Here is an 18,242-nt window from a genome sequence, read left to right as displayed (position 1 = left end):
CGCAGCACGCACGCGGGCACTGCTTCAAACAACGGTCCAGCTCTCACGCTACCGTGGCACCCCCCCCTCCCCGTGTTTCCCCCATCAGCAAACCCCTGCCCACAAGTTGTGGGAAGGGAAAGGGCAGAGGGGACAGGAGGGGGTATCCTCTCATTCGAGCTCTCACGCACCCGCAAGGCACCCCCCCCCCAACCGTGTATCCCCCCAAAGCATCCCTCCCCGGGGTGTAGGAGGGAGGAGGGTAGACGGGAGGGGAGTGGGATATCCTCCGATTCCGCCTCACAGCTTGATGGGGACTGGCTCCGACCTCCGTTTGCAGATCCAATGGTGAGGTGTGCTGCACACGGCGTTGGCCCAGGCACCTCTACGGAGCAGCACACAGTTCTTGAAGGCCTCCAGCTGGTAATCGAAGAAACTGTCAGGATTGCCTGGGCCCCAGAACCTAGGGGTGGAAAGGGAGGAAGCAAGGGAGCGCAAAGGGGGTTAGACACAGAGTAAAGATCCCTCTACACTGTCCACCATCAAACACTCCCAGGACAGGTACAGCACGGGGTTAGATACAGAGTAAAGCTCCCTCTACACTGTCCCTCCATCAAACACTCCCAGGACAGGTACAGCACGGGGTTAGATACAGAGTAAAGCTCCCTCTACACTGTCCCCTCATCAAACACTCCCAGGACAGGTACAGCACGGGGTTAGATACAGAGTAAAGCTCCCTCTACACTGTCCCCTCATCAAACACTCCCAGGACAGGTACAGCACGGGGTTAGATACAGAGTAAAGCTCCCTCTACACTGTCCCTCCATCAAACACTCCCAGGACAGGTACAGCACAGGGTTAGACACCGAGTAAAGGTGGACAGAGTGGTGAAGAAGGCATTCGGCATGCTTGGTTTCATCGATCAGAACATTGAATACAGGAGTTGGGACGTCTTGTTGAAGTTGTACAAGACATTGGTAAGGCCACACTTGGAATACTGTGTACAGTTCTGGTCACCGTATTATAGAAAGGATATTATTAAACTAAAAAGAGTGCAGAAAAGATTTACCAGGATGCTACCGGGACTTGATGGATTGAGTTATAAGGAGAGGCTGGCATTTTTTCTCTTGAGCGTAGGAGGCTGAGGGGTGACCTTATAGACCTCTATAAAATAATGAGGGGCACAGATCAACAAGATAGTCACTATCTTTTCTCAAAGGTACAGGAGTCTAAAACTAGAGGGCACAGGTTTAAGGTGAGAGGGGAGAGATACGGAAGTGTCCAGAGGGGCAATTTTTCCACCCAGAGGTTGGTGAGTGTCTGGAACAAGCTGCCAGAGGTAGTAGCAGAGGTGGGTACAATTTTGTCTTTTAAAACGCATTTCGATAGTTACATGGGTACAATGGGTATAGAGGGATATGAACCAAACACAAGCAATTCGGGATTATCTTACTGCTTAAAAACTGGGCGGCATGGATAAGTTGGGCCAAAGGGATTGTTTCCATGCTGGAAACCTCTATGACCCTTTGTCAATCTCTGTTCCCTCTTCCCGGTCAGGCTCCCACCTACGCGAGCCTCACCTTCCCAGCCAGTGACCTCCTGTTCGCCACACTGTGCCATACTCACATCAGGTCCTCTTGTACAAATGTCCCATCCACCCACATCCAAGCCGATTCCAGTGGACTGTCCTTGATTCCAATCCAAAACGCACGACTCAGATTGAACTCAGCCACAAACTCCTGAAAGGGCGAGTAACTGGTGAGTCATACGGGTAACATGCAACAGCCCAGGCAAGGACCATCTCCAACAAGTGAGGATCGAACCATCACTCCCCTTGGCATCAATAGTATCACTATCGCTAAATCCCCTCCCCCACTATCAACATCCTGGGGGTTACCATTGAGCAGAAACTGAACTGGGATCCAGCCATATAAATATTGTGGCTCCCAGAGCAGGACAGAGGCTGGGAATCCTGCAGAGAGTAACTCACCTCCTGACTCCCACCTCCCCAAAGCCCTGTCCCACCATCTACAAGGACACAAGTCAGGGATGTGATGGGATACCCTCCACTTGCCTGGATGACAGTGGCTCCCAACAACACTCAAGAAAGATCAACATCAACCGAAAGAAAGCAGTACTCCCCCCGCCCTTGATCGCCACGCTAACCACAAACATACAGGACAGGTACAGGACGGGGTTAGATACAGAGTAAAGCTCCCTCTACACTGTCCCCCCATCAAACATTCCCAGGACAGGTACAGCACGGGGTTAGATACAGAGTAAAGCTCCCTCTACACTGTCCCCCCATCAAACATTCCCAGGACAGGTACAGCACGGGGTTAGATACAGAGTAAAGCTCCGTCTACACTGTCCCCCATCAAACACTCCCAGGATAGAGACAGCACAGGGTTAGATACCGAGTAATGTTCCCGCTACACTGTCCCCATCAAACACTCCCAGGACAGGTACAGCATGGGGTTAGATACAGAGTAAAGCTCCCTCTACACTGTCCCCCCATCAAACATTCCCAGGACAGGTACAGCACGGGGTTAGATACAGAGTAAAGCTCCCTCTACACTGTCCCCCATCAAACACTCCCAGGACAGGTACAGAACGGGGTTAGATACAGGGTAAAGCTCCCTCTACACTGTCCCCCATCAAACACTCCCAGGACAGGTACAGCACGGGGTTAGATACAGAGTAAAGCTCCCTCTGCACTGTCCCCCATCAAATACTCCCAGGACAGGTACAGCACGGGGTTAGATTCTTCCTACCTGTTCCTGCTTGTTGAGAATCACCAAGAGCTCGGAGCCCTGTGAGATACAATTCTGCCGACTGTCCTCCCAGCTCAGAGCACTCTGCGAGAAGTAGTAACAGTTGCCTTGGAATGGGGCCCAGTACTTGTGGCACAGATCACTTGTACAGTCTGGGGACAACAGGGAGAGAAGGTTAAGTATAAAGCAAGAAATAAGGTGAAGGTTCCACATTTCTATTGTTAAATACAAGTGGAGTAAACATCAGAACTGAAGACCCTGAATCACTGACCAATCGATAGTGCTATAACTTTGTGTGTATATGTGAGAGTGTGTGAGAGAGAGAGACAGTTTGTGCATGTGTGAGAGAGAGAGAGTGTGTGTGTGTGAGAGAGAGAGAGAGAGAACTTTTGTGTCTAAGTGAGTGTGAGAGACAGTGAATATGAGAGACAGTGGGTGTGAGAGAGTGTGTGTGTGTGTGTGTGAGAGAGAGAGTGTGCAAAAGAGAGAGTGTATAAGAGAAAGGGAGAGTGTGTGAGAGAGGTGTGTCTGAGAGAGAGTGACAGTATCTGAGAGAATGTGTGTGTGTGTGTGTGTGTGAGAGAGAGAGTTTTTGTGTCTGAGAGTGATTGTGAGAGACAGTGGGTCTGAGAGACAGCGGTGTGAGAGAGAGTGTGTGTGTGTGAGAGAGAGAGGGAGTGTGAGACAGTGAGTGAGAGAGTGTGAAAGAGAGTGTGTGTGCAAGAGAGAGAGTGTGTCAGAGAGAGTGAGAGTATGTGAGAGAGAATGTGTGTGTGTGTGAGAGGGAGTGTGAACAGAGTGTGCGTGAGAAACAGCGTGAGTGTGTGAGTGGGGGCATGCGAGAGTGAGCGTGCGCGATGTTTGTGAGATTTTGAGAATGTGTGTGAGCAAGAGGGGAAGAGTTTTTGTGAGTGCGTCAGTTTGTGCGAGTATGTACATGTGAGTGTACAGGAATGCGAGCGTGTCCATGCGATGGTTAAACTCAAAATAGCCTGTGCCATCGAGTACTCGCCCGGGAGAGAGAACTGGGCTGGGATGGAGTGAAAAGGCCATTAATTGGGAAGGTGGAATGGTGGGAATCTGATGTTGGGGGGAGGGGAGAAGGATGTGGGGAGGGGAGAAGAAGGAAGTGGGGACAGGGGAGAGAGAGGAAGGCCAACACTTACTGATAATCTTGCAGAAGGAGCGGAGCCAATTCATGAAGGTGTCTTCGTAGCGAGCACACTCAGACTGCATGGTCTCCCGTTGCACATGGTCCCTGGCCATGGAGTAATTACCCAAGGCTTCGTCGAGGGCTAACCTTTTGCTTTGGAGCTCCTGTTTCACCCGTGTACCTGGTGACAGAGCGGCAGCGGGAGTGAAAGGACAGCGGGATTCTGACGTACCACGGGGACATCTGCACTGAGCGCCGAGAACACGTAGCACGTCAGGACAGAGGAACACAACGTGGAAAATCTCGAAACATAGATAAGAGCGGCAACAGTAGGCCATTCGGTCCTTCGAGCCTGCTCCACCACTCATTACAATCATGGCTGATCATCAAACCCAACACCTGATTCCCACCCCTACTCCCGTCCCCCCATATCCCTCGATCCCATTAGCCCCAAGAGCTATATCTAACTTCTTCTTGAAAACAAACATGGACCTCGGACTGTGCGGCCAAATTCCCCTCCAACTCCACTTTCAGGTTTGCTGATGACGCCGCCGTTAGTGGGTCGGATCTCAAACGACGACGAGACGGAGTACAGGAATGAGATAGAGAATCTGGTGAACTGGTGCGGTGACAATAATCTCTCCCTCAATGTCAACACAACGAAGGAGATGGTCATCGACTTCAGGAAGCGGACTGGAGAACGCGCCCCTGTCTACACCAACGGGGATGAAGTAGTAAAGATCGAGAGCTTCAGGTTTTTAGGTGTCCAGATCAACAACAACCTGTTGTAGTCCCCTTATGCTTACACTACAGTTAAGAAAGCCCCACCAACGCCTCTCAGGAGGCTGAGGGAATTGGCATGTCTGCTACGAGTCTCACCAACTTCTCCAGATGCAGCATAGAAAGCATTCTTTCTGGTTGTATCACAGCTTGGTATGGGCTCCTGCTCTGTCCAAGACCGCAAGGAACTGCAAAAGGTTTGTGAATGTAGTCCAATCCATCACACAAACCAATCTCCCATCCATCGACTCCGTCTACATTTCCTGCTGCCTCAGGAAAGCAGGCAGCATAATTAAGGACCCCACACACTCCACATATTCTCTCTTCCACCTTCTTCCATCAGGAAAAATATACAAAAGACTGAGGTCACGTACCAACCGACTCAAGAAGAGCTTCTTCCCTACCTCATATGAAAAAGCTCTTTCTCTACACCCGAGCTATGACTGTAACACTACATTTTGCACTCTCTCCTTTCCTTTTCTATGAACGGGTATGCTTTGTCTGTATAGTGTGCAAGAAACAATACTTTTCACTGTATCCTGATACATGTGACAATAATCAACCAAATACTACCCTGGAGAGGAGCAGGTAGTATTGAAGAAACAAGGGGGTCTGCAGAAGGACTTGGACAGGCTAGGAGAGTGGTCAGATGGAATACAATGAGGGAAAGTGTGAGTTTAAACACTTTGGAAGGAGGAATGGAGGCATAAACTATTTTCAGAATGGGAAATCCTTAGGAAGTCAGAAACACAAAGGGACTTGGGAATCCTTGTTCAAGATTCTCTGAAGGTTAAGGTGCAGTTGGCAAATGCAATGTTAGCATTCATGTCGAGAGGGCTAGAATACAAGAGCAGGGATGTATTTCTGAGACTGTATAAGGCTCTGGTCAGACCCCATTTGGAGTACTGTGAGCAGTTTTGGGTCCCTGTATATAAGGAAGGATGTGCTGGGCTTTGGAGAGAGTCCAGAGGAGGTTCAGAAGAATGATCCCTGGAATGAACAGCTTGTCATGTGTGAGGAACGGTTGAGGACTCTGGGTCTGTAGTCGTTGGGAGTTTAGAAGGATGAGGGGGAGAGGGATCTTATTGAAACTTACAGGATACTGCGAGGCCCTGGATAGAGTGGACGTGGAGAGGATGTTTCCACCAGTAGGAAAAACTAGAACCAGAGGGGCACAACCTCAGGCTGAAGGGACGATCCTTTAAAACAGAGATGAGGAGGAATTTCTTCAGCCAGAGAGTGGGGAATCTGTGGAACTCTTTGCCGTACAGGAGGCCGGGTCATTGAGTGTCTTTAAGACAGAGACAGATAGGTTCCTGATTAATAAGGGGATCAGGGATTATGGGGAAAAGGCAGGAGAATGGGGCTGAGAAAAATATCAGCCATGATTGAATGGCAGAACAGACTCGATGGGCCGAGTGGCCTAATTTGTTCCTATGTCTTATGAGCTTATCGAATCACTACATTCTGCACCATCTCCTTTCCTTCTCTATGAACGGTATGCTTTGTCTGTATTGCGTGCAAGAAATAACACTTTTCACTGTATCCCAATACATGTGACAATAATAAATCTAATTTTTTCCTCAGTCCTAAAAGGTTTACCCTTCATTCTCGAACTATGACCCCCCTTGTTCTGGACTCCCCCCCCACCATCGGGAACATTCTTTCTGAATCTACCCTGTCTAATCCTGTTAGAATTTTATAAGTTTCTATCAGATCCCCTCTCACTCTTCTAAACTCCAGTGAATATAATCCTAACCAACTGAGTCTCTCCTCATATGACAGACCTGCCATCCCAGGAATCAGCCTGGAAAACCTTCACTGTGCTCCCTCTATAACAAGGACATCCTTCCTCAGGTAAGGAGACCAAAACTGCACACAATACTCCGGGTGTGGCCTCACCAACACGCTGTACAATTACAGCAAAACATCCCTGCTCGAAACCTCTTGCTACGAAGGCCAACATGCCATTAGCTTTTCTCAGTGCCTGCTGTACCTACACGCTAACCTTATCATACAATCTCATACAGTGCAGAAGGAGGCCGTTCGGCCCATTGAGTCTGCACCGACCACAATCCCATCCAGGGCCCTATCCCTATAACCCCATGCATTTACGCGAGCTAGTCCCCCTGACAAGTAAGGGTCAATTTAGCATGGCCAATCCACCTAACCCTCACACCTCTGGACTGTGGGAGGAAACCGGAGCATCCGGAGGAAACTCACGTGGACACGGGGAGAACGTGCAGACTCCGCACAGACAGTGACCCGAGCCGAGAATCGAACCCAGGTCCCTGACGCTGTGAGGCAGCAGTGCTAACCACTCTGCCACCATGCGACCTGTGTACGAGAACACCCAGGTCTCACTGGCATGTCCCCTCTCTTAATTTACAGCCACTCAGATAATATTCTGCCTTCCTGTTTTTGCTGCCAAAGTGGATAACCTCACAATTCACCACTGCATCTGTCATGCATTTTCCCACTCACTCACTCACTCACATTGTCCAAATCACGTCAAGCATCCCTGCACCTTACTCACAGCTCTCACTCCCATCCAGCTCTTGTGTCATCTGCAAGTTTGGCGATGTTATGTTTAAGGGCGGCACGGTGGCACAGTGGGTTCGCACCGCTGCCTCACAGCGCCAGGGTCCTGGGCTCGATTCCCGGCCTCGGGTCACTGTCTGTGCGGAGTCTGCACATTTTCTCCCCGCGTCTGCGTGGGTTTCCTCCGGGTGCTCCGGTTTCCTCCCACAGTCTGAAAGACCGTGCTGGGTTAGGGTCGCTGGCCGGGCTAAATTCTCAAAGAATGAACAAAGAACAGCACAGCACAGGGACAGGCCCTTCGGTCCATCAAGTCGGCGTTGATCGTGTTGTCCTATCTACACCAACCACCGGTATCCCTCTATTCCCCGCCTGTTCATGTGTCTAACCAGGTAAGTCTTAAATGTGGCTAGTGTATCTGCCTCAACCACCGCACTTGGCAGTGCATTCCAGGCCCCCAAAACCCTCTGTGTTAAAAACATCCCCCTGCCGCTGCACATCTCCACTGCATCTTCCCCCCCACCCTTTATCTTGAACTTGTGGCCCCCTTGTCATTGTCATTTCCGCCCTGGGAAAAAGCTTCCAACTGTTCACCCTATCTATACCCCTCATAATTTTTTATAAATTTCTATCAGGTCGCTACCCCCCCCCCCCCCCACCACCCAGCCTCCGTCTTTCCAGGGAGAACAATCCCAGTTTCTCCAACCTCTCCTCGTAGCTAATGCCCTCCACACCAGGCAACATCCTGGTAAATCTTTTCTGTACCCTTTAATGACATCTCCACATCCTTCTGGCAGGATTGGACACAGTATTCCAAATATACAACCGTAACGTAATTTGCCATTATCTCCCTCAGTGTCACCCAGACAGGTGCCAGAGTGTGGCGACTAGGGGATTTTCATAGTAACTTCATTGCAGTGTTAATGTAAGCCAACTTGTGACACTAATGAGTAAACTTCAAAAATTTAGTTCCCTTGTCTAAATCAGTCAAATATATTGCCAACAGCTGGGGTCACAGCACCGATCTCTGCGGTATTCCCCCAGTCACTACCTGCTTCCTCCGACTGTTTATTTCCAGTCCGTCAGTCAGTTTTCTATCCACCTCAATACAGAAATCCCCAGCGCCGTGCGCTGAGTGCCCAATTCTGCAATCCCAGGGGCAGAGGGGATCGGAGAACCCTGCTTTATATCTCGAGTCCACGCTCCCTGTCCCCTTCGCTCTTGTTGCCCTGCACGTTGTGTGGGTTACTGCCTCATGCTCGCTTGCTCTGCCCCGCGCACTCTTTAGAGCCCGATCGCTGGAGGGGACTTACCTTCACTGTACAGGATGACAGCGACGACGGAGCAGGCGGCGGCGATCATCAGTGAACCAATGGCTATCTTCTTCCACCTACTGCCACTCACCACCTGCCAGGATGTCTCTGCTGGGGGCGGGGGGGGGGGAGGACAGTTCAAAGAAAACTCAGCTCAGAGTGAACAAGGAACACAAAAGAGTACAGCACAGGAACAGCCCTCCGGCCCTCCAAGACTGTGCTGATCTTGACGCCTGAACTAAGCTAAAAATCCTTCTGCCCTTCCTCGGCTGGAACCCTCTATCCTCTTCCTATTCACGTACCCATCCAGATGCCTCTTAAGTGTTGCTAATGTGCCTGCTTCCACCAGCTCCTCTGGCAACGCGTTCCAGGCACCCACCACTCTCCGCGTGAAAAACCTCCCCCGCACATCTCCCTTAAACTTTCCCCCTCTCACCTTGAACCTGTGCCCCCCTGTGCAATTGACTCTTCCACCCCGGGGAAAAAAGCCCTCTGACTGCCCATCCTGTCTACGCCTCTCATCATTCTGTAAACCTCTAACAGGTCTTTCCAGTGAAAACGATCCCAGTTTACCCGACCTCTCCTCATAGCCAACAACCTCAAGACCAGGCAACACCCTGGTGAACCTTCTTTCCAAAGCTTTCCGTGTCCTTCTGGTAGTGAGGCGTCCAGAACTGCATGCGATACTCCAAATACATCCTAACCAAGGTTTTACATAGCTGTAACCTGACCTGCCCAGGGCAGCGTGGAGAACAGGAGAGTAACCACAGACTGCACATCCTGAGACAGCATAGATGGATGTCAAATGATCGGAAGGTCAACTGCTTCAAGAAATTAATAATTACAGAGGTAAACTGCTCTACACTGTCCCCCATCAAACACTCCCAGGACAGGTACAGCACGGGGTTAGATACAGAGTAAAGCTCCCTCTACACTGTCCCCCATCAAACACTCCCAGGACAGGTACAGCACAGGGTTAGATACAGAGTAAAGCTCCCTCTACACGGTCCCCCATCAAACACTCCCAGGACAGGTACAGCACGGGGTTAGATACAGAGTAAAGCTCCCTCTACACTGTCCCCATCAAACACTCCCAGGACAGGTACAGCACGGGGTTAGATACAGAGTAAATCTCCCTCTACACTGTCCCCCCATCAAACACTCCCAGGACAGGTACAGCACGGGGTTAGATACAGAGTAAAGCTCCCTCTACACTGTCCCCATCAAACACTCCCAGGACAGGTACAGCACGGGGTTAGATACAGAGTAAATCTCCCTCTACACTGTCCCCCCATCAAACACTCCCAGGACAGGTACAGCACGGGGTTAGATACAGAGTAAAGCTCCCTCTACACTGTCCCCCCATCAAACACTCCCAGGACAGGTACAGCACGGGGTTTGATACAGAGTAAAGCTCCCTCTACACTGTCCCCCATCAAACACTCTCAGGACAGGTACAGCACGGGGTTAGATACAGAGTAAAGCTCCCTCTACACTGTCCCCCATCAAACACTCCCAGAACAGGTACAGCACGAGGTTAGCTACAGAGTAAAGCTCCCTCTACACTGTCCCCCCATCAAACACTCCCAGGACAGGTACAGCACGGGGTTAGATACAGAGTAAAGCTCCCTCGACACTGTCCCCCATCAAACACTCCCAGGACAGGTACAGCACGGGGTTAGATACAGAGTAAATCTCCCTCGACACTGTCCCCCCATCAAACACTCCCAGGACAGGTACAGCACGGGGTTTGATACAGAGTAAAGCTCCCTCTACACTGTCCCCCCATCAAACACTCCCAGGACAGGTACAGCACGGGGTTAGATACAGAGTAAATCTCCCTCGACACTGTCCCCCATCAAACACTCCCAGGACAGGTACAGCACGGGGTTAGATACAGAGTAAATCTCCCTCGACACTGTCCCCCCATCAAACACTCCGAGGACAGGCACAGCACGGGGTTAGATACAGAGTAAATCTCCCTCGACACTGTCCCCCCATCAAACACTCCGAGGACAGGCACAGCATGGGGTTAGCTACAGAAGCAAAGCTCCCTTACGTAGCCACCCCCAGCTGCCACCTGTTCGACTTGCCTCACAAGTGCTGTGCGTACCTTCCTCGGCCTCGCACTCCGACATATCGCTCTCATCCACACTCATTTCATCGTCCTCCCACTCTATCCGCCTGCTCCTCTGGTTCCATCGCAGCCGTTGCTTTCGCTGTCCCCGTGAACCATCTTCCAGTGAGCTGTCGTCCTCCACCTGCCTCCCTCGGTTCCAACCGTCCTCCTCATCCTCATCAGCCATGTAGGGGGGAATCTCTGCTCCCGCCCCGGATTCACCAATCAGTTCAGTGGAATTGTCCTCGTGCTACTTTCACCAGAGGCTGAACATTGTCCACGCCCGTAGTCTCTGCCTCTCCCACACTCTCTATCGCAAACACAGATTCTTCCAAAGCCGAGGACAAGATTATTGTTCGATTCTTGCAGTCGCCAAGAAGAAATCGCCTTTCAGGATGAACCAAACCCTGCTCCTCAGTTTGCAATGAAGGGTTATCGCCACCAATGCCCTTGAGACAACTTTTAAATCTTTCAGTGGAATTTTAATTCTTCACGTTGCTTGAAGTGCAATTATTCGTTCACTCCAATAATTTTCACTGAAATAAATTATTTATTAACACTGAAAGCTGATGTCTTTTAATTGATGTCTATTTAATGAGTTTCTTAACACATTAGGATGACGTATCTGACGTAGCTCTTCACTCATTCTTGGTGAACCATCGATTATTAATTACCAATTGAGGCTAATCTCTCCAAATGCTTAACTTATTTCCTTCAGATTATCCTGCGATTGGAACTAATAATCAATCATTAGAATCGTGATATTATTTGACTCGGTGCGACGATTTGTTTTAATCGTGTGAACTGATTATGTGTTTATCGTTAAGTCAATCAGATTGCAGTGAAGGCAGGCTGAACAGTCAGTGTCACTGCTGGAATAGGGTTTCCTTTGATACTTCACCAAGATCGATGTTGTTTTTGAACCTTTTCAACAAATTATTGAATGCTCACCAGGATCGTAAAGTGTTTCGGCTGTTTGGTTATTAATTATTCCTGGTAAATTCAGAATAATTCGTTGGAACACCCAGGATGATAAAATGGGATCATTAACTCTTGAATAGTTAGCTCTAGTATTGGGTGAGAGAGCCAAGGAGTATTTAGACAGAGCAGATGATGGTTTATTAGATTGGGATAATTAATTATTGCAGGATTTAATCTAGTAAAGGAACGCAAGTCGAAATAAATGATTCGTAAATAACAAAGGAAGTTATTATTTAGACTGTGCAGATATTTACTGATTATTTTGCGTTTACTACAGAATAATAAATACTTCTTGGAACACAAGGATTCAATGTGATTGTTACATATTCAGTAAAATTCTTAAATATGTGCACAAAGTATTAAATGTTTTGATTGTTGAGGTAAATAATAAATTAATGATTTACAGAGCTTCTGTTAATTTCAAAAGCAAACTGTGATAAATTAATTATAATTACTAAGTATCTGGAGAATGTATTATTTAGACAGATAAAGGTGAGTTTAGGTCAGTTATGATTATTGAATATTAAGCCGAATTATTTCATCGATTTAATCAAACAGTAACTTGTGCGGTCATTTATTGGAACAACGGAAGTTTGTATGACTATGGTGATTAAATATTCATCCAGTTATTATTGAGACTATGACAATTGTTACAGGCCCGTTACAATCTCACCAGGACTCAAGGATCAGTTGCTGAATATTTGTGATTGATAGAACAATCGTAACTTTAGAGAAATTAAGTGATTGTTAAATATGTAGCCAAGTTATTATGAACTGCCAGCTCTGTAAATTTGGAATGAAGATTGCCTACTGATTAATACAGCGAAGTAATAGATTACTGATTAGTCAATGAACGGAACATATGTAAGATTAGATGAACTAAATGTGATTATTTAAATGTGTTAATTGCTGGAATAAAGGTAGAAAATTAAAGATTTTTACACAACAAATGCAGCGTTAAATATTATGTGATTAATAAATCTGTCAACTGATATAAGTTTAGAAATATTAAGTATTAACATTAAATGTGTCTACTGACAGAACATGAGCATGTTTGAATATGATTAAATATATTAATCGACAGAAAAACCACAACCTTGGATGAAATTAAGATTAAATTGACGGAAGCTTAGATAAATTGAACATTAATACATAACGTGTTAAGTGACAGAACAACCGCAAGTTTAGGTAAAGCAAACCTAATTCTTAAACATGCGAACTGGTAGAACGTTTAGATAACTTACATCTGATTATTAAACATGTTAAGCGGTGGAACAGAAGTGGAATTGCTTAGTGAACGTGCCAACTTGCAGAACGAATGCAAAACTAGATCAACTAAATCTGCAGAATAGATATTCAGGCAGATTATTACTGGGGCTGCGTCAGTCCTGGGCTGACTGTTGACGAGGTTTGGCAGAATTAAATTATCTGGTAAACGTTTACTGAGATGTTGAAGGAACTCAGGAGCTGGAGGTGGTGATTTATGAAAGGAAATTGGCCAATTATTTAATATTGAAAATAAATCCGTCTAAAGCTGTTAAACTGAATATTGAAAATACAAAAACCAATAGATGTTAAATTCAACCTTCGACTAAATAACTAGCAAAAGATATTGAATTTACTACTGAAATTAAATGTATCTACCAAAAGATATTCGACCTAATATCAAAATTAAATAAATCGTTTGAGAGTTAAGTATATTAATTGGCACAAGACACCCAACTCTACTTGAATATTACCACTAAATGTGTTAAGTGTCAGTACAATCACAAGTTTAGATAAAGCAAAAGCAAATACTAAATATGTCAACTGATGGAAATATATCAAAATTAAATCAATCAGCCAAAGGATATTAAATTAAACAAATCTATCAACAGATGTTCAACTGAACATTGAAGTTAAACCTAGCAAAAGCTGGAATTGGCAGAACGATCTCAAGTTTAAACAGAATAAGATTCTGAAAACTGTCAATTGACACAACGCAAGTTTTGATAAATGAAATAAGATCAGTCACAGAACAATCTGACACATTTAAACATGATTGCTCTGTTAATCAGTAGAAAATAGCACAAGATTAGATGAATTTAGCACTGGGATTAAGTATATTAATTGGCAGATGTACAAATAGTGTGAATATTAATACTAAATGTGGTAAGTGAGAGAATAAGCACAAATTTAGATAAGTTAAATATTAACATCAAATGGGTTAATGGCCAGGACAAACACACAGTTAGATCTGATCATTAGATGTGTTAATGGACAGGAGAAGCACAACTTCAGCTAAGTCTGATATTAGTGTGGGGAATACACGCTGATATATTACACACAAGTTTAGATAACTTGACTATTAATAATAAATCTGTAAAACAACGGAACAACTGCCGTTTGGATAAAGTAAATCTGATGATTAAGTGTGTGAACGAACAGGAGAGAGACAAGTTTAGGAAAATCCGTCAATTGATAAATACACAAGTTTAGATTAAGTAAATCTGACAATTAAATGTCTTAACGCACGGGACAAAGACAAGTTTAGAAAAATCCGTCAATCGATCTAAACACAAGTTCTGATGAAATCGAGCAGAGGTGGCCAATCGGTCCAAGGGAGGGGTTATCTTGAGACAAAATAGGGGCAGGAGACAGGGAAATGTACCAGTGGAGCGGGATGGGGTGGGCTGAAGTGCAGGTGTGTGTGCCCTCTCCCTCCCCCCTGACCGACCAAGGGGTGGAAAGGAGGTGAGGGAGGGTGAGAGATCCACGGCCCAGGATGGGCGCAGAACTTTTCCCCAATCCGTCTGCCACCTCCTCCCTCCCGCCCACCTGGCTCCGCCAGAGATGTCGAACCTCTCCTGGACAGACAGCCAAAGGAGGTCAGAGCCAAAGGCTCAGAGGCGAGGGGGAGGGCGGATGTGAATAACCCTGGACTTGGCCAAAATTTGCCTGGACTTGAGCGAAATCTGCCCAAACTGTGACCGAAGTTTGGCTGATATTTGACCAAAATAAGCCCGATATTTGACCAAAATTTCGTTTGACGTAAATTTGTCTGAAACCAGACGTCAATTTGATGGAAAGTTGACCGAACTTTGATGGATATTTGGCTGAAGTTTGATGTAAACTTGCCCAATATTTGACAGATATTTGCCGATATTTGATGGAGGTTTCCCGGATATTTGCCGGGGGGTTTATCCGATATTTGACGGGAGTTTACCCAATATTTGGTGGGGGGAGTTTACCTGATATTTGATGCGGGGGTGGTTACCCGATATTTGACGGGAGGTTTACTCGATATTTGACAGAGGTTTACTCGATATTTGACAGGGGTTTACCCGATATTTGACAGGAGGTTTACTCGATATTTGACAGGTTTACATGATATTCGACAGGGGTTTACCCAATATTTGACGGGAGTTTACCCGATATTTGACAGGGGTTTACCCGATATTTGACAAGGGTTTACCCGATATTTGACAAGGGTTTACCTGATATTTGACGGGAGTTTACCTGATATTTGATGGGGCTTTACCCGGTATTTGACAGGGCTTTACCCAATATTTGACGGGGATTTACCCAATGTTTGACGGGGGTTTACCCGATGTTTGACAGGGGTTTACCCGATGTTTGATGAGGGTTTACCCGATATTTGACGGGGGTTTACCCGATATTTGACGGGAGTTTACCCGATATTTGCCGGGGATTTACCCAATATTTGACAGAGGTTTAACGGATATTTTACGGGGTTTACCCGATATTTGATGGAAGTTTACCCGATATTTGCCGGGGATTTACCTGATATTTGACAGGGGTTTACCTGATATTTGAAGGGGGTTTACCTGATATTTGATGGGGGTTTACCCGATATTTGATGGGGTGTTTACCCGATATTTGATGGGGTGTTTACCCGATATTTGACGGGGGTTTACCTGATATTTGATGGGGGTTTACCTGATATTTGATGGGGGTTTACCCGATATTTGACGAGGGTTTACCCGATATTTGACGGGGGTTTACGTGATATTTGATGGGGGTTTACCCGATATTTGACGGGGGTTTACCTGATATTTGCCGGGGGTTTACCTGATATTTGACGGGAGTTTACCCGATATTTGACGGGGATTTACCTGATATTTGAAGGGGGTTTACCCGATATTTGATGGGGGTTTACCTGATATTTGATGGGGGTTTACCTGATATTTGAAGGGGGTTTACCCGATATTTGACGGGGGTTTACCTGATATTTGATGGGGGTTTACCTGATATTTGATGGGGGTTTACCCGATATTTGCCAGGGATTTACCTGATATTTGATGGGGATTTACCTGATATTTGACGGGGTTTTCCTGATATTTGACAGGGTTTACCCGATATTTGATGGGAGTTTACCCGATATTTGATGGGAGTTTACCTGATATTTGCCGGGGTTTACCCGATATTTGACGGGAGTTTACCCGATATTTGCCAGGGATTTACCTGATATTTGATGGTTTACCTGATATTTGATGGTTTACCTGATATTTGAAGGGGGTTTACCCGATATTTGATGGGGGTTTACCTGATATTTGATGGGGGGTTTACCCGATATTTGACGGGGGTTTACCTGATATTTGACGGGGGTTTACCTGATATTTGATGGGGGCTTACCCGATATTTGACAGAGGTTTAATGGATATTTGATGGGGTTTACCCGATATTTGACGGGGGTTTACCTGATATTTGATGGGGGTTTACCCGATACTTGACAGAGGTTTAATGGATATTTGACGGGGTTTACCTGATATTTAACGAGGGTTTACCCGATATTTGACGGGGATTTACCTGATATTTGACAGGGGTTTACCTGATATTTGACAGGGGTTTACCCGATATTTGATGGGGGTTTACCTGATATTTGATGGGGGTTTACCCGATATTTGACAGGGGTTTACCCGATATTTGACAGAGGTTTAACGGATATTTGATGGGAGTTTACCCGATATTTGCCGGGGATTTACCTGATATTTGACGGGGGTTTACCCGATATTTGATGGGAGTTTACCCGATATTTGCCGGGGATTTACCTGATATTTGCCGGGGATTTACCTGATATTTGATGGGAGTTTACCCGATATTTGCCAGGGGTTTACCTGATATTTGACAGGGGTTTACCCGATATTTGACGGGGATTTACCTGATATTTGACGGGAGTTTACCTGATATTTGCCGGGGGTTTACCCGATATTTGATGGGGGTTTACCCGATATTTGATGGGGGTTTACCCGATATTTGCTGGGGGTTTACCCGATATTTGCCGGGGGTTTACCCGATATTTGACGGGGATTTACCCGATATTTGACGGGGGTTTACCTGATATTTGCCGGGGTTTTACCTGATATTTGATGGGGGTTTACCTGATATTTGACGGGGGGGTTTACCTGATATTTGACGGGGTTTACCTGATATTTGATGGGGGTTTACCCGATATTTGATGGGGGTTTACCCGATATTTGCCGGGGTTTACCCGATATTTGACGAGGGTTTACCTGATATTTGACGGAGTTTACCCGATATTTGACGGGGATTTACCCAATATTTGATGGGGGTTTACCCGATATTTGACAAGGGTTTACCCAATATTTGATGGGGGTTTACCCGATATTTGACGGGGATTTACCCGATATTTGACAGGGTTTACCCAATATTTGACGGGGATTTACCCGATATTTGACGAGGGTTTACCCGATATTTGATGGGAGTTTACCCGATATTTGACGAGGGTTTACCCGATATTTGATGGGAGTTTACCCGATATTTGACGAGGGTTTACCCGATATTTTGATGGGAGTTTACACGATATTTGACGAGGGTTTACCCGATATTTGATGGGAGTTTACACGATATTTGCCTGTAAATTGTGTTAAATGTTGGGGAATTGAGAGTAAGCCGAGCGGTGCCCAGTTACAGGGTTTTTGAGGCTAGTGTTAATATTGAGATAAATTTGGGGCAGGTTTGGGTAAATTTGGGATGTTTGAGGTAAATTTTGGGGAAGAATTTGGGGTGAGTTTAGGGTAAATGTTAATTTTGAGGGATTTTCACTCGGATTCATTCATGTCTTTTCTAATCTCTCTCTTCAATACTCTCCCTTCTCCGAGGACAAGGGCTGCTCTCCTTCCCCAGGCAGGAGCAGGCCGCACACCAAGCCTCGGCCTCTCCCCGCGGTGTCTCTCCGCCCTAAGCCGCGCCTCCTCTTGCCCAGGCCACGCCCCGCCTCCCCAGGCCCCGCCCCACCTTACAAGACACGCCCCGCCTCCCAGGCCACGCCCCTCCTCCCCAGCCCCCGTCCCTCCTCCTCCCCAGACCCCGCCCCACGCGCAAGAGGCCGCCTTCTCCTCGCCACATCTCACCCCAAAAGGCACAGGCCCCACCCCCTCCTCCGCAGGCCCCGCCCCCTCCTCCCAATGTCCCGCCGAAGGTCCCTTCCCTCCCCGCCTCTTCCGCCCCAAGGCCCCGCCCCCTGCTCTTTTCTCCCCAGGACCCGCCCCCTCCTTCCCGGACCCCGCCCCTTCTCACCAGCTCCCGCCCCGTCGATCCCGGGCTCTGCCCCTCCGCCCCGGCCCCGGCCCCGGACTCTGCTC

General features: G+C 47.1%; 1 protein-coding gene across 3 annotated transcripts; it reads right to left on the bottom strand.

The window, feature by feature from the left end:
* Positions 1-206: 206 nt before the first annotated feature.
* Positions 207-14,876, bottom strand: LOC145340783 (C-type lectin domain family 4 member E-like). Of its 3 annotated transcripts, none has more exons than XM_080185243.1 (6): positions 10,651-14,876; positions 8,538-8,648; positions 3,920-4,087; positions 2,754-2,905; positions 1,606-1,718; positions 207-442 (listed from the first exon to the last, which is right to left on the bottom strand). In XM_080185243.1, exons 1-6 carry the CDS (start codon positions 10,841-10,843, stop codon positions 280-282), a joined length of 900 nt encoding a protein of 299 aa, XP_080041369.1. In that variant the 5' UTR covers positions 10,844-14,876; the 3' UTR covers positions 207-279. The 3 variants fall into 3 exon arrangements, with proteins under 3 accessions (XP_080041369.1, XP_080041370.1, XP_080041371.1); XM_080185244.1 differs by having other exon boundaries at positions 8,538-8,645; XM_080185245.1 differs by lacking the exon at positions 3,920-4,087 and having other exon boundaries at positions 10,651-14,875.
* Between the last annotated feature and the right edge of the window lie 3,366 nt (positions 14,877-18,242).

This window comes from Carcharhinus amblyrhynchos, unplaced genomic scaffold (assembly GCF_965287045.1).
Source record: "Carcharhinus amblyrhynchos unplaced genomic scaffold, sCarAmb.v2.hapA chromosome_1418, whole genome shotgun sequence".
Taxonomy (NCBI): Eukaryota; Metazoa; Chordata; class Chondrichthyes; order Carcharhiniformes; family Carcharhinidae; genus Carcharhinus; species Carcharhinus amblyrhynchos.
The sequence above is the reverse complement of the archived record's forward strand: the minus strand, read 5'-3'. Positions and strand labels throughout refer to the sequence as shown.